The following is a 14,384-nucleotide window of genomic DNA, read 5'->3' on the forward strand; positions in this document are numbered from 1 at the left end:
ACCTCCAGCTGTAGCACACAACCATCAGCATGTGCCAAAGCACAACTCACCATGCAAGAAGTGACCTCCAGACCCAAACTGGCCAGAGCAGACAACCCCAGGTAGCTCAGCCAAGGCCCTAGCAGCACACAGAACTGCAAAATTTATCTTCCTACTCATGGCTCAAGGCAGAGTAAGAGCACAAGGCAAGCAGCAATGAAGTGCCTCCCCTCTCCAACTTCTCAGTTAGGCAAGGGCTTAGACACATAGTACAGATAATATCGCAATCCACTTGAGCAGCAAGACCACCACCAGTATGTTTGGAAAGCATTTTCAAACTTTATTTACAACTGTCACAGTGACAAAAATGTAGTTTGAAAAAAATGCTAGCTTCTCCCTGAGGCTCAAAAAAGAATTACAGAAATATAGAATGTATATCATACAACAGGATTTTACTGGAGTGCTTTGTTCTTTAGATACGTTCAACGACAAATAGAAATATACACAATACTTCCAAAAAAAGGATGCAGACAGAAATATGCAAGTCTTTTGGGCAGACAGTGGGTCTGAAGTCCAAGGATTGCCATCTCATTGCTGCCCACATGGTAATATCTTTGATATACAGCTTTGACTTGGTGGTATAGATGGTAGAGACCAATAGAGTAACACTTAGAAGTAAGACAACTGGCTGGTATGCAGGTGTACAAGCTCATTCCAGTAAGACAGCAAGACTAGAACAAGTGTTACAGACAGAACAGCCGAACCCATCGCTAGAGAAAATGGTATCACCACATCATGACCATTCAGTGATCAACTGTCCACCAAGACAGGCAAGGAGCATGTATGACTGGGTCCGTGTTGCTGGACCAGAGACCAGCCACAGCACAGGAACACCGAATTCCTCCTGCTTTGTGCTAACTAATGAGTCTCCAAACTCCTGTCTCTCTGAAATGGTTATGCAGAGCTGATAATTTATTGCCATTATGTTAAAACACAAGCAAGACGAGACTAAAACAATCCTGCCAATATTAAAAGCAGTTCCCACCCCCCACCAGCGTTTAACTACTCATGAGGTATTAAAAATACAAATACACACGTCCAAATAGATTTTAAAAATGGAACCAGTTACAAGCAAAGGGAGGTGGCATTGGGATTATTATGAAAGTTTGGTTAAGGCCTTGACATTTATCTCTTCCATGACCCCAGATTTGGTTTTGGTGGTAACTGTTCTCATCCTATCCCAAAACAAACCAGCTTCTGAGCTGGTCCCCAAAGCTGAGACCATCCCTCTCCAGGAAAGCAGCAGGTTACCCCATCTGGCAGCAGATTGGCCTCCTCCCCAAACAGACACAGATGACTTCTCTTTGGAGCAGAATATGGTAAAGAGGATACAATCACAGACTTTGCAAGCAGTCTGTACTTGGTTAAACTTGCTATGAAGCAGAAATGCATCTTGTCTCAGGACACCCAGGCTAATTCTCTCCCAACAGAGCCCTCCTGCAAAGCCTCCTCTCCCATTGAGGATCCACACTACATCTGGTGCTTCATCTTTGGATGACCTCCAGGTCTGGCAGTGTTCCCCACCACTGCAGACCCCTACCAGGCAGTCCTGAACTGAGGAAGCCCTGCAGCACCAAGCTGGAGGAGATCACCCACCCCAGTCCTCACAAGCCCATTGACTAATGAGTTGGAAACAAAACCCTACAGCCTCAAGGACAAAAAGATAAGGAGGTGAAATTCCCACCCTCTGGCCTTGGGCACTGCACAAGACAAGAGCAACCACAGCAAACAGGAGAGAAAGATCTGAGGTGCTCAAACAGACATGAGCTGTTGCTGCAGACAGAAGCATCTTTAAGTTGGATGCATGTTACCTCACACTAATGACCTGCAAGACAAACAAGGGCCTCACAGTAGAGATAACAAGCAGCAGCCTAACATTATCCTGCAAATACAACTGTTCAGCATTGAAAAGTCTAAAGGCAAACAGGGGAGAAAACAGCTTTGGGAAAAGTGGCTGGAAACAGGCTCAACAGCAAGAGCAAGAAACCCAACTACTCCTATGGATGCTCATGCTACCCTAGGAGGTGCCGACCTGGGGAGAGCTACAGGCCCCTTGTCAGCAGCCACGCTTCGCTACAGACACTCTTCCACCCTGACACACAAACTGGAAGCTGTAAGAAAGGCAAATCTGAGAGATGACTGCTCTGTTCTCATGCTTTTATCCAGAGGCAGCTCCTGGCCGAACACTGCCACCTCTGACTTTCCTCCCCCTCCCCGAGCTCCCCCCTCCAGCAGTCCTCACACAGCCACCCACTGCCATGTGCTTGGAATCTCACTGCTGCCTCCACCTCGGAAAAACACAGATAGCGATCTCAAGAACAGCAAACATTTCTCTGCGTTACTTCCTTCCTTCCTCAGGAGGTCTGGTGACACCGAGGGCTTCAGTTCTCAATACAGAGAATACAAAAAACTAAGATCTCGCAGGTGCAAAATTGAACTTGTCTTTTCTTGTTAAAAGACTTTCAAAAGAAGTGTTGTTCTTCCTTCAGAAGGGTGCAGTCCCTTGCTTTTCTTCAGATGCCACTTATTGCTCCTTGTTGTCCTTCTTTGCATCTTCACAGTTTTCTTCCTCTTCCTCCTGCACTAAGAACTCTTCGGGTGGCCATCTCAGCTCACCGCTCTCCACATCACCCTCCGTCGGCTCCACCACAATTGAGGGCAGGCGGTCCTTCAGCTTACAGTAGCGGTCGAAGTCCGAGGGATCAGGGAAGATCTGAAAGAGCCAAGAAACAGCCTATGAGAAGGGCTGCACTCAAGCAGTCTTAGCCAAAACCCAACTCTGAAGACACTTGGGTCTTCAGGGCAGACCAGTAAAACACAGTGATGGGAAGACTCTTGAACTCATAAATAAGCTTCTCTAATCCCCAAGTACTGGAAATGAGCACTACCCAAGAGGCTTCCAAAGCACATGCTCACTTGAATAGCACTCAAACAGGCATCTGTCCTGTTCAATATTAACCCAAACCCCTCACCCCCACTGCTGTTGCATTAAAGCTCATGAGTTTGCACAATGAGCTATCTAGATCAGAGACTCTGAGATCTCATTTCCTGCTGCTGGTCAAGCTGCACACAAGAACAGGCTTGTGCTCCAGGCTCTGCTGCTAGAAGGGAGAGGAGGCACATAGCAACCTAGTGCTCCAGCAATCCAGACCCTGCAGCAAGGGTCTGCATACAGTATCACTCTAGGAACATAGCACCAGACCAAAAGAAAAGCACAGCTGCGTTTTAGAGAATTCCAGTAGTGTTCAGCAGGAGGATACTGTGAGGGTGGTGAGGCACCAGCACAGGTTGCCCAGATAAGTTGTGGATGCCCCAGCCCCTGGAGGTGTTCAAGGCCAGGTTGGATGAGGCTTTGAGCAAATTGATCTAGCAAGATATGTCCCTGCCCATAGCAGGGGGTTGGAACCAGATGGGCTTTAAGGTCCCTTCCAACTCAAACCACTATGATTCTATGACTCAGAATTTATGGTTCATGCACTGCAGCAGCACCAGGCCCCACACCTGCTGGCAGTGCACCTGGGATGCACACCCTGATCCTACCAGGAAAACACTGAGGCAAGTACACAGGTACAGGGAAAATTGCCCCTGCAGTGCAGTATCATCAGAAGGTTTGCATGGCTAAATTATAGGAAAGCCATACTAGGAGAATAGCTCCAAATTCCACCTCATCCAGAAAAGAAATGCTGGGTGACAAAAAACAATTGCCACATCAGGTCCCCTGGTTGGTAACAACAAGATTAAACAATCTTCACCTCTTTATTTCAAAGATTTTATCAGAGTGCCCATCTCACATTACAGTTGCATGCAAACACCCCAAAAAGAATTACAAAATGCATTTTCCCCTCATGGTTGTAGATGAGGTGAGGAGTCAGACATTGCTCTTTTCTTCAAAGACCAGCTACATTCAAGTGAACCGTAAGAGCACCCCCACAGAGGACAGGGTTGCTAACCTCCCATGGGCACACTGCTCAGGGGTGCCTCTGTTTGGAAGCAAGATCTCATCTGCTTTGACCCTTGTGGTTCCGGTTACATAAGCAGGTTTCCCCATTCAGGAGCCCTAAGCATTAACCACAAAGCATAGTTCTCCTTGTGCCAATCAGGCAGGTATCCATTATCAGGGGAAGGTCTGGACCAAACCCCAAGTCCTATCAACTTTCTCTCCAGCCTAGCAACCATTAACCACACCATTACCTCCCTGCCTATATTCACTCTCCTGTTGTCCAGACACCTCTCCCTAGTATCTAAAGCTTCAGGGAAACCAGGTTAGCAGCTTAAGAAAGCCTTTGGGTTGCTATTTCATGCAAAGTGACTTCAGCATGGGGTGCTCAGGCAAGCAACTCCACATGAAGGTAATGCACAACAAGGGCTGTTTGCACCCATCCATCTGGTCCTGGGGACAGCAGTGGGTTATGACCACTAGTGAAACTAGGGGTTGTAACAGTGCAGGAACCCAGCTCCCACTACAGAACCCATCATCCATTTGCTTTTCAGGTGCACAAGAGTCAGCAAGGTCTCTGAACATGGCCACGTCAACATGGGCATTGCAGTATGAGCTACTTGCTGTTAAGTCACTCCCAGCACAAGTGAGAAACTGTTTCTTGGAGCTTTCTGGCTTCAGCTTGGGCAAACAAAGGCAGTTTCAGACACATGGTGCATTTCTGCAAGTGTAGTCAGTGGTTCTTCAGCATCAACTCCTTATCTAAACTCAGGATGGGAAAAAAAAACCCTTGACATTACATGGTTTAGAAGGATGCAATGGAAAAAGAAGTGTGGTTCAGGAGGTTACATAAGCTGATAATGTCATGAAAATAGCCTCCTGTGCAAGAAAAATAGCAGTATAATAATTAAGCTAACCTTTGGCTGCTATCATTTTCAGCACATTAGGTCAAATTGGAGCAGTTTCTTTGAAAACAGCCTGCCAGATTTTTCTTCCAGAAACTAAGCAGCAGTCATTTCCTCACAAACATCCCTGAAACGTGGTATGCAGCTTTAACACAAAACCCCAGCACAATCTTATCTCAAACAGCTGCAGGACAGGCCAAGCCCAAGAAGGTCAGTATTTTTTCCACTAAGTCATGCTTTTTAATCATCCAGGCAGCACTAAGTGAGATGTTGCAACTGCACTTTGAAGGGGTGTGGACAGTGAATGGAAAAAATACACAAAGGCAGATTTCCTCGTGTGTGACAAGCAGGAGGACAGGGCAGCCAAGCACAGGGACCAAAGGGAAAAAGGGTTTCGGGTTAAGACTCCACTTGCACCTCTAGGGCAGCCTCTCCACTTGCTCCAACATAAGCTGCAGTGCCAGACTCTATAAAAAAGATAAGCACCAGCTCTTCCTGCCCCACTGCATCATTTGTTGGCCCCGCAGGCCTAATCTGGTCCCACTCCAGATTTAGACAATGGGAAGAAAACAGCTCTGAAACTTGCAGCTCAGTCCCCACTGGGAACGCAGCAGCTCAGCTCTGACCTGCAAGCTCCGCACCCTTTGCAAAGCAGCCAGGACAGCTTACCTCACAAAAACTGCTTGCAAACCTCTCTGCCCAGCTTAGACACATGGGGCAGAGACCCCTTTACCCCAAAAGCATAGCAGCAGTGGGTCAACTTCTCCCTCTCACTCCTCAGAAGGAGCCACTCTGCACACAGCTGAAGGAGATGCCTTCCTCTGGCTGATCTGGTCACTTCATGGGGACAAGAGACAACCACCAGATAGTTCTGAAGGCTACCTGAAAGCTACATGAGCAGTTCAAAAGCACCTTCTTCACCCTCACTACAGATGTAGCATGAGGGGCTGCAACTGCTTCCACAGAGTCACCCCTCTTCTGTAGCTGAGCCCCAACTCTTGGCCTATCATGAGACAAATCAACACCCCCACAGCCCAAAGAGGCCACGTACTGCTTCTTACACTACTCCACACCGCTTCTCACCCACAGCAAGATTGGTTTTCACACGCCTCTCCAGGTTACGTTTTGGGAACCACTCTCCTCCCAGAGTGATCCAGATACCACACAAACCAACTGGACTCCCATCTTGTAGCTGGAAAAGGCAGCAAAAAGCAGGACTTGAAATGATTTTTGAAAGACCATGTTTGCCTCTGTTTCAGATGATCTAGCTCTGCTATCCTTGAATGAAGTCTTGGCAATGGGAACGGAAAGTTCTCATGGCCTCGGGGAGGCTCATACCCTCTCTCAGCATTCACAGGGATAGAGAAACACGAAAAGCAGGAGAGATGTCAGACAATTTAGGGTTGAGCTCAGAGCTACCATAACCCAAGTGACACTTGTAAATTCAGAACAGCTTCCACATGTGTGCTCCATATCAACAAACACAGTTAAAACACTTGTCTGCCCTCCCAAGGGGCTGAAAACTATTTCAGTTCTATTACAGAGAGAATAAGGTAATGAGATCTTTCCAAATTAAGTTACTGTTCTGGGGGAAGCTTTCCTTCATTGTTGCAATACCATACAGAACTGAAAAGTCTGCAGGGAGAAGCATACGGATACACCCCCGACACACATCACTCATCATCCCAGTACTGAAAAAAGCTAAGTTTGGCATCTCTTCAGTAGTATCAGGTCAATATTCCAAATCCCAAACCAGTGTTTAAGTTCTTAAATTAAAACTTCACTGCCACCAAGCAACACAGCAAACTCATTTCAGGAAACATCCTGTTTAGAAGAATTTTCCAGGTATAGGAAGCAGGGCTAATATATACATTCACCCACACAGCAGTCATGACTCAGAACTGAGCTCCTAGCATGCACCCAGCAGCCTGTGACTCTGGTTTATAAAAAATGACAACTCCCCAGGCACAGACAGATTGCCCCGCCTTGGGGGATGGGGCTAGGAAACTTCATACATCACAGCAATTTTCCATCAGAGCAGCAAGGCATCAAGCAGGGAGGGAAACACACACCAAGGCGTTCTGATTAGCTGCTGTCTCCAGTTTGCATTTCAGTGGAACACTCCTTTGCATAGCAGAGCTGTAAATATGATTAGTTTTGTTTCTGTTTACCCCATATCCTGCTTTTGCTTTCATTTCAGGTCCCAGGTCCTGAAACACATGTTGCCTCAGCCTACTAATCTTGTCCAGTACCTATGCATCAGATGTGCCATGTAAGTGCATTATCCTAAACTCGCTGTCACCACCTTTTTGTAGCCCACAAAGCCTCCACGGCAGCAAGCACCAGCTGTCATGCAGAACTTCCTCTGCACAAACAGAAGCTGCACCAACATGAAAACCCTTACAAACAAAGACAATAATCACAGAGGAAGCTCAGTTTCCACTCTTATCATCAGCCCCTGGGTCAGTAACATGTTGGTCCCCCAGTTTAGTTAGGGAGATGCAGTGGATACAGACCAAACCCCCCAAGAGAGCACCACAGCTCCTTGGGAAAGTCACCCAAGTCACCTTCACTGGCGCTGGTGAAGAGGTGTTGCATTCATCAAAAATTATTTTCCTGACAGATGACCCAAGCTTTTGTCATAGACCCTGGATGGAGCATTAAGCCTATTTACCCAGATTCAGTCAGTCTGACACAATTCCCAGCTAGCTGTGGCTGTGATTAGCCTAGACAGATCCCAGCATGATGCGATCATGACTTAAAGAGCTCAAGCTCCCCATGACAACCAAAACCCAGCTGATGGCATGAGGCAAGCTCAGCCTCCACATACCAATCGCCTAAAAGGGAGCCTAAGGTCCTACAGGACCCACACGCTGGCCAGAGAGACAGTCTGCAGTGAAGCATCATGCTCAGCTCAGAGCACACCACTTGCAGAAAATAAACGCTTAGGGCAAAGTACTTTCAGTTGCGCTCAGACCTCACTCCACTTCCAAGAAGCAAGGCAGGATTCAGGTCAAGACATTGTTTTGACAATAGCTCCATGAAATTATTTATTCAGCCTCAGTTTCAGCAGCAGCGTCCGTGCTGCTGTGAGATGGCATCAGAGGACAAGCCAGCAGAGTACTAATGAGGTTTTGTGAAAAATGGCTATATCTAGGGGCTGGAAAGCAACAAACAGGACACTAGCCTAAACTGGCATTGAAAAAGGCTCAGCTCAGAGACTGCTAAGCAGGAAGCACATGAAGACCTCCACACGCACTTCTGTTTGTAGCAGGGGCATCTTGAGCCATCAGCTGCATTTCAACAAGGTTTGTTTAGTAAGTCTCATGGGAATTATGGGACATCTATTAAAGATCCAGAAATAGCTCTTCACTGCAGGCACAAGACCCAGCATGACATCATCTCTTCAGCTGCATCTTCTGTTTTGTCTATGCCACACTGCTCCGAGACTCCTGCCCCAATTTCACCATTCACTTCTGCTCAAGCCTGTTAATCTGTTGGCTGAGCCATCTTCAGGAGCCTCCAAGAGCAGCTTTACATCACAAATACAGTAATAACACTGCTTTACATAGAAAAGTTCTGAGATTAGCACACTAGCTTACAAGCATGTTGCATATTAACTGGAAAAGGCATTTCTGTGCTGAGAAAACACATCTTGCAAGCGAAATGGTACAAATTACTAAGCCTACACAGGCAACTCCACTCCCACAGATAAAACCCCCACAACGTGAGACTTCACACCACTGCTTAAGGAGCAGTGGTGGCCAGCTCACCAAAGGCCAAGCTTCCCCGTGGGTGCACACCTCCAGCTGATGTCTAGAGACCCTGCAGAGCAGAAGTGCAGGCGCAGAAGGAAGAAGTCAACAAGCCAAGCTCCCTCTGCAAGCAGCAAGGCAGACCAGAGCCCTGAAGTTCAGTGAACTCCACAGGACAGAGGAATCGGATTGCTGAAGTTTATACTCCGTATGAGTTTGTTTCCTCAGTTTACTTCCCAGTAAAGGCAACACTACTGTGAAACAGTACTGTTGGATAGACAAGTCTGCATGCAGCAGATCCTGATGTGCTTCACAGTCCCAGCAAAGCTGCTGTTTCATCTCCTCTGCTCCAGACAGCTTCAGACCCCAGGGTTACTGCTAGCATCCTACAGACTGACTCCCAGGCAGTCCCTGCTCTACACAGCCTGAAGAGGGACATTTTGAACCTCCTTTTCTGGTCATTTCTGCAGTAAAGTAAATCCAAGCTCTACTACTAGAATAACAAACTTCTGAAACTAAAAGCTTGCCTCCCCCAGTTCTGGCTCCATTGTTTTTTCACCTTCCACAGCCAACTGAGGGCTGGAACACTCACATCATGGTTGCTCAGCTCTGCAGATGAGTGGATGGAGAAGATGCAGTTAGAACAAGCCTCAGTGTAGAGGCAGTCACGCTCCATTAGCCCTGTCTGGTTTTAAGTTATTGCACTACAGCCATCAGACTAGCATACAATTTTCCATGTACCAAACTCTCTCCATCAGCAAGATGAAGCACAAAGTGCCATAGTCTGAGGTAGAACAAAGAGTTCACAGTGTGATTGCATCAGGTTTGTCCTTGCTGTTCTAACTTCAATTTTCAGCCCTTTAAGGATACTGCCAGCTTACCTTGTGCTACATTGTGACATTCTCAGCCTAGTAGCCAAAGAAGGAAGGCAGGAACCTGCTTCCCAATCCTCTTTACACTAACCTGATTTAGCAGCAGACCTCACATACCCACACACCACTAGCAGCCCATCAGAATCTTCCATTTCAACACCCCAATCTTTTCTGCCATCAGTTACAACAAACTGAAGTACCAGCAGGCACTTCGCAGCTCTTGCAGACATTCGAAGTCATCTGACTAGACCACTACAGAGAAGAGATCCAGGATGCATCAGCTCTGCATAGATGTGAGTCGTCAGCACTTACGACCCACAAACCTTCAGGCTCAGACAACCCACACAAACCTGAACAGGCTCGATCCTTTCTTGACCCAAGCCAACTTATCAAGGCCATGAGCACTTGGGGGAAAAACTTTGCTGAAGCAATTGTTAGAACAAGCAAGGGACCTAGATTCTACCTCCAAGAGCGAATTTGGGTAGGTAAATAGAGGGGTTTGACCTGACTGGGTTAAGCTTCTCCATAAGGTAAGCGAATATCCAAGGCAGGCTAGCTCGACTGCTCCAGGTTTCACAGCCACTCTCACTCCCTCTATAGGGGAGGAAAGAGAGGCCACATGCTTTCCAATAACTCAAGCACCAAAGCACAGCACAGCTGTTTCCACACAGCAGCAAAAAAGACAACATGCACCATCCAGGTCCAGAATTACCACCAGGAAAACGCAACACAACCCCTTTTCCTCCCCGCAGCTTTGGTTTTTGCTGGAGGCCCAAGCTGTGGCCCAAAATTCAGTTGATTTCATGCTTCAATGCACTGCTACTGCTTCATAGCTCATCTTTCAGACATGAATACGCAAGTCTACCACAGCACACCTCATTTGAATGCGCACACACAGCAACTGCCTCTCTGCAGGTTGTGTAACATCTGCAAAGGAAGAGCCCTGCATCAGGATCCACCAGCAAGAGAAAAATCCATGCACGGATCCCATGCATGCACTTGGCACCTGCGTTACATCCCATCAACAAGTCTCCTGGAAGATTAGGAAAACATGGATCTAGGAGGCTAAAATGCACAACTTGTCCTTTGATTAATTATAAGCTAGGAAATTAAAGGGATATTGAGACTAAAGGATTAAGGCTCACACTAGTTTCTAAGACCATATCTTCACCCCAGTCATCGATCAGAGGTTAATAGCTAATCAGAGTTCAGAACTTTCAGAACAAGAGCAGTTCGTGCCTTCAGGTACTGATATCACCAGTGACATTTCACGGCTTGCTCAGGCTGCCTCTGGCCTCACCGTATCTCGCAAAAGGCTGCTGACCCTCTCAAATGGGCCCATCAGTCAGGAAAAAAAATCAAGAAACAGATCAAAAAAAGTAAGCGTCATAGGAATAGCTCCCTCCTGCTCTAGGCAGATCATCCGCATGCACTGTTACAAAGATCTTCATAGCCCTTTCAGTTCTGCGGGTGGTGTGAACCCTTCTTTTAACCAATCTCCCCATCTCCCGCTGAGCTCCTGCAGGAGCTGAATGCGTAGGGGCTTGACCACTGCAGAAACAAATGAGTTCTTTGCCAATTCTGCCCGATACCAAGAGATATTTCAGACAAGCAGCTCCTGCCAAGGAAGCATTCCAGTCTGTTGACTAGTTCTCACTACAGCAAGACCTGCTATTAGATCAGGCTACGGAGAGGTACATTGGACTAAGTTTGCAACCCGGACCAGGCAATTCCCTACAGGATTTCTGCCTAAGAAGACAGCAGAGCGCTTACCTGATACGACAGCCCGTCCTTGCGGGGGCTTAGCCCAATCTCATCCATAGCTGGAGTGTTCATCATCACTTCAGTCATTTCAGCTGATCTCAGATAATCAGGGCTAGAAACAAAGGACAGAATTCTGAGGGGCTGCGCAGGATTTAAGTAGCATCGGGAAAGAAAAGCAAGCAGGAGAGGCTGTCTGCAGTCTATTTCTAGTCTCTTCCTTCCCCCCTCTCCATGGGAAGGGGTGGAAAAAGCTCAGCAGCGCATACACGGGCATTCACTCCATCCCCTGCCCCGGGGGGCAGCTCCCTGACTCTCCCCAGGATCCCAGCTCCAGCTCAGCCCGGGGGCAGCTCCTTGACTCTCCCCAGGATCCCAGCTCCAGCTCAGCCCGGGGGCAGCTCCTTGACTCTCCCCAGGAGCCCGGTGGTCTCAGAACAGCCCGGGGGCACCTCCCCCGGCTCTCCCCCCAGCATCCCAGCCCCAGCTCAGCCTGGGGGCAGCTCCCTCGGCTCTTCCCCCAGCATCCCAGCTCCAGCTCAGCCCGGGGGAAGCTCCCTCGGCTCTCCCCCCAGCATCCCAGCTCCAGCTCAGCCCGGGGGAAGCTCCCCCGGGTCTCTCCCCCCAGCATCCCAGCCCCAGCTGAGCCCGGGGGCAGCTCCCCCAGCATCCCAGCCCCAGCTCAGCCCGGGGGCAGCTCCCCCAGCATCCCAGCCCCAGCTCAGCCCGGGGGCAGCTCCCCCAGCATCCCAGCCCCAGCTGAGCCCGGGGGCAGCTCCCCGCAGCATCCCAGTTCCAGCTCAGCCCGGGGGCAGCTCCCCCAGCATCCCAGCCCCAGCTCAGCCCGGGGGCAGCTCCCCCAGCATCCCAGCCCCAGCTCAGCCCGGGGGCAGCTCCCCCAGCATCCCAGCCCCAGCTCAGCCCGGGGGCAGCTCCCCCAGCATCCCAGCCCCAGCTCAGCCCGGGGGCAGCTCCCCCAGCATCCCAGCCCCAGCTCAGCCCGGGGGCAGCTCCCCCAGCATCCCAGCCCCAGCTCAGCCCGGGGGCAGCTCCCCCAGCATCCCAGCCCCAGCTCAGCCCGGGGGCAGCTCCCCCAGCATCCCAGCCCCAGCTCAGCCCGGGGGCTGCACAGCATCTCGCTCCGAGCCCCCCTCCAGCTCTGCCCGCTGAGGAGGGGAAGAAAGGCAAACCCACAGCAAGTAAATGCGAGCGCGGGGGCTTTTATCAGGTTTTCCCTTTTTTTTTAAGCCGGCGTGCTTTAGCTTCAGGCACTTCCACAGGGCGCCAGCTCCAGCCCTGCTCTTCCAGCACTTCCAGAAGCGAAGCGCATTCCCTGCGCTGCAGCCCATCCCGCCGCCACCCTCCCCCTTTTCCCGGCTGTCTGGAAGCCACGTCCCGCAGCTTCCAAGAGGGACAAGGCTGCGGCGTCGGGGGAAAAGGCTCCCACTCACCAGGGCAAGGGACACAGCACAGACATGAAGCCGCGGCGCCACCCCGCGAGCAGAGCCCGGATCCCCGCAGGACGAAGCTCACGCCCCGGCGCTGCCTCCCCGACTCTGAGCCCTGCGAGCGGCCGCCGAGCCGCTTTTATAGACCCCGTGGTGGGCGGGGCTTGAGCGAGGCCACGCCCACCGCGCGTGACGTCAGCGTTTTCATGAATGGAGAAGGGGGGGAGGGATGGGACGCGTGTCCTTGAGCTCCCCCTGGTCCCCAGCGGGAGGAGGTGGTGGCATCGCCTCGGATCGGCTCTTCCAAGCCCCATTCGGCTCCTCCAAGCCCCATTCCGCTCCTCCAAGACCATCCAGTTCCAGCCCCCCAGCCTTATGGCTGGGGGGCTGGAACTGGATGGTCTTGGAGGAGCCGAATGGGGCGCAGGGACACCTCCCACTGGATGCTGGGACAAGGACAAACGGTTTTAAGCTGAAAGAGGGAAGATTGAGATGAGATCTTAGGATGAAATGTTTTCCTGTGAGGCCTCGGCACAAGTTGACCAGAGAAGTGGTGGCTGCCCCATCCCTGGAGGTGTTCAGGTTGGTGAGGCTTCCGTAGAATCATAGAATCACCAGGTTGGAAGAGACCCACCGGATCATCAAGTCCAACCATTCCCATCAATCACTAAACCATGGCCCTCAGCACCTCGTCCATCCATCCCTTAAACACCTCCAGGGAAGGTGACTCAACCCCCTCCCTGGGCAGCCTGTTCCAGTGCCCAATGACCCTTTCTGTGAAATTTTTTTTCTAATGTTCAGCCTGAACCTCCCCTGGTGGAGCTTGAGGCCATTCCCTCTTATCCTGTCCCCTGTCACTTGGGAGAAGAGCCCAGCTCCCTCCTCTCCACAACCTCCTTTCAGGTAGTTGTAGAGAGCAATGAGGTCTCCCCTCAGCCTCCTCTTCTCCAGGCTAAACACCCCCAGCGCTCCTCACTGATCCACTGGGAGGTGTCCCTGCTCATGGCAGGGGGTTGGACCGGCTGGGCTTTAAGGTCTCATCCAACCCAACCCATTCTATATGATTCTATAGCTATAAACTTGTATAGCTATCACCACTCTGCACTTCCAAACGCAGCGTGTACATGTTTATGCACCTACACTCGGCCATACGTGTTGCCTGTCCTAGTGTTTAGGTGCTAACAAGTGCAGGTTTGGTGTTTCCAAAGGGAAGCTGTGCCCTCAGCTCCACTCAGCCAACCCCTGGCCTGTCTATAAATGTGTACACACATACGTGCATGTGTTTCCTCCGACCAGATAATTTCATCTTCTTAGATTCATATTATATAATGCGAGTGTATGTGGGAGTTTTACATCAGGCTTCAGCAAGCTGCTGCTTTATGCCAGATTAAAATGAATCACAGGGAGCTGATCTAGACCCTGCAGACGTGTGGAAATCAGGTGTGGGTGAGCCCGCTAGGAAGGGCTACCAGTAACCTTGCCTTAGCAGTTACTTCTACAGCCTCAGCAGGATGCAGCAGCAGAGCAGACTGGGTGCACAGAGCCCCCTCACCCCCAATATGAGGTTTGGATCTGGGGAGAGGAGTAAGATGAGAGCCAAGTCTCCAAAGCACTGGGGAAACAGCTCCTCTGCCTTTCACTGGCCTGGCTGCTGGGACCCATACAGT

At 50.2% G+C, this 14,384-nt stretch overlaps 1 protein-coding gene across 1 annotated transcript; it reads right to left on the reverse strand.

The window, feature by feature from the left end:
• Nucleotides 1–298: 298 nt before the first annotated feature.
• On the reverse strand, nt 299–12,817 carry LBH (LBH regulator of WNT signaling pathway). The gene is made up of 3 exons (XM_069850580.1): nt 12,721–12,817; nt 11,282–11,384; nt 299–2,752 (listed from the first exon to the last, which is right to left on the reverse strand). Exons 1-3 carry the CDS (start codon nt 12,744–12,746, stop codon nt 2,564–2,566), a joined length of 318 nt encoding a protein of 105 aa, XP_069706681.1. The 5' UTR covers nt 12,747–12,817; the 3' UTR covers nt 299–2,563.
• Between the last annotated feature and the right edge of the window lie 1,567 nt (nt 12,818–14,384).

The sequence above is a fragment of the Phaenicophaeus curvirostris genome, chromosome 2, assembly GCF_032191515.1.
Source record: "Phaenicophaeus curvirostris isolate KB17595 chromosome 2, BPBGC_Pcur_1.0, whole genome shotgun sequence".
NCBI lineage: Eukaryota > Metazoa > Chordata > Aves > Cuculiformes > Cuculidae > Phaenicophaeus > Phaenicophaeus curvirostris.

Excerpts from the sequence above, each read along its gene's own strand:
- LBH (XM_069850580.1), bottom strand. The coding sequence starts at position 12,746 with ATGTCTGTGCTGTGTCCCTTGCCCTG. Across the intron at positions 11,385-12,720 it reads GTGCTGTGTCCCTTGCCCTG|CCCTGATTATCTGAGATCAG; the intron begins GTGAGTGGGAGC and ends CTTTGTTTCTAG. Across the intron at positions 2,753-11,281 it reads AGGACGGGCTGTCGTATCAG|ATCTTCCCTGATCCCTCGGA; the intron begins GTAAGCGCTCTG and ends TGGCTCTTTCAG.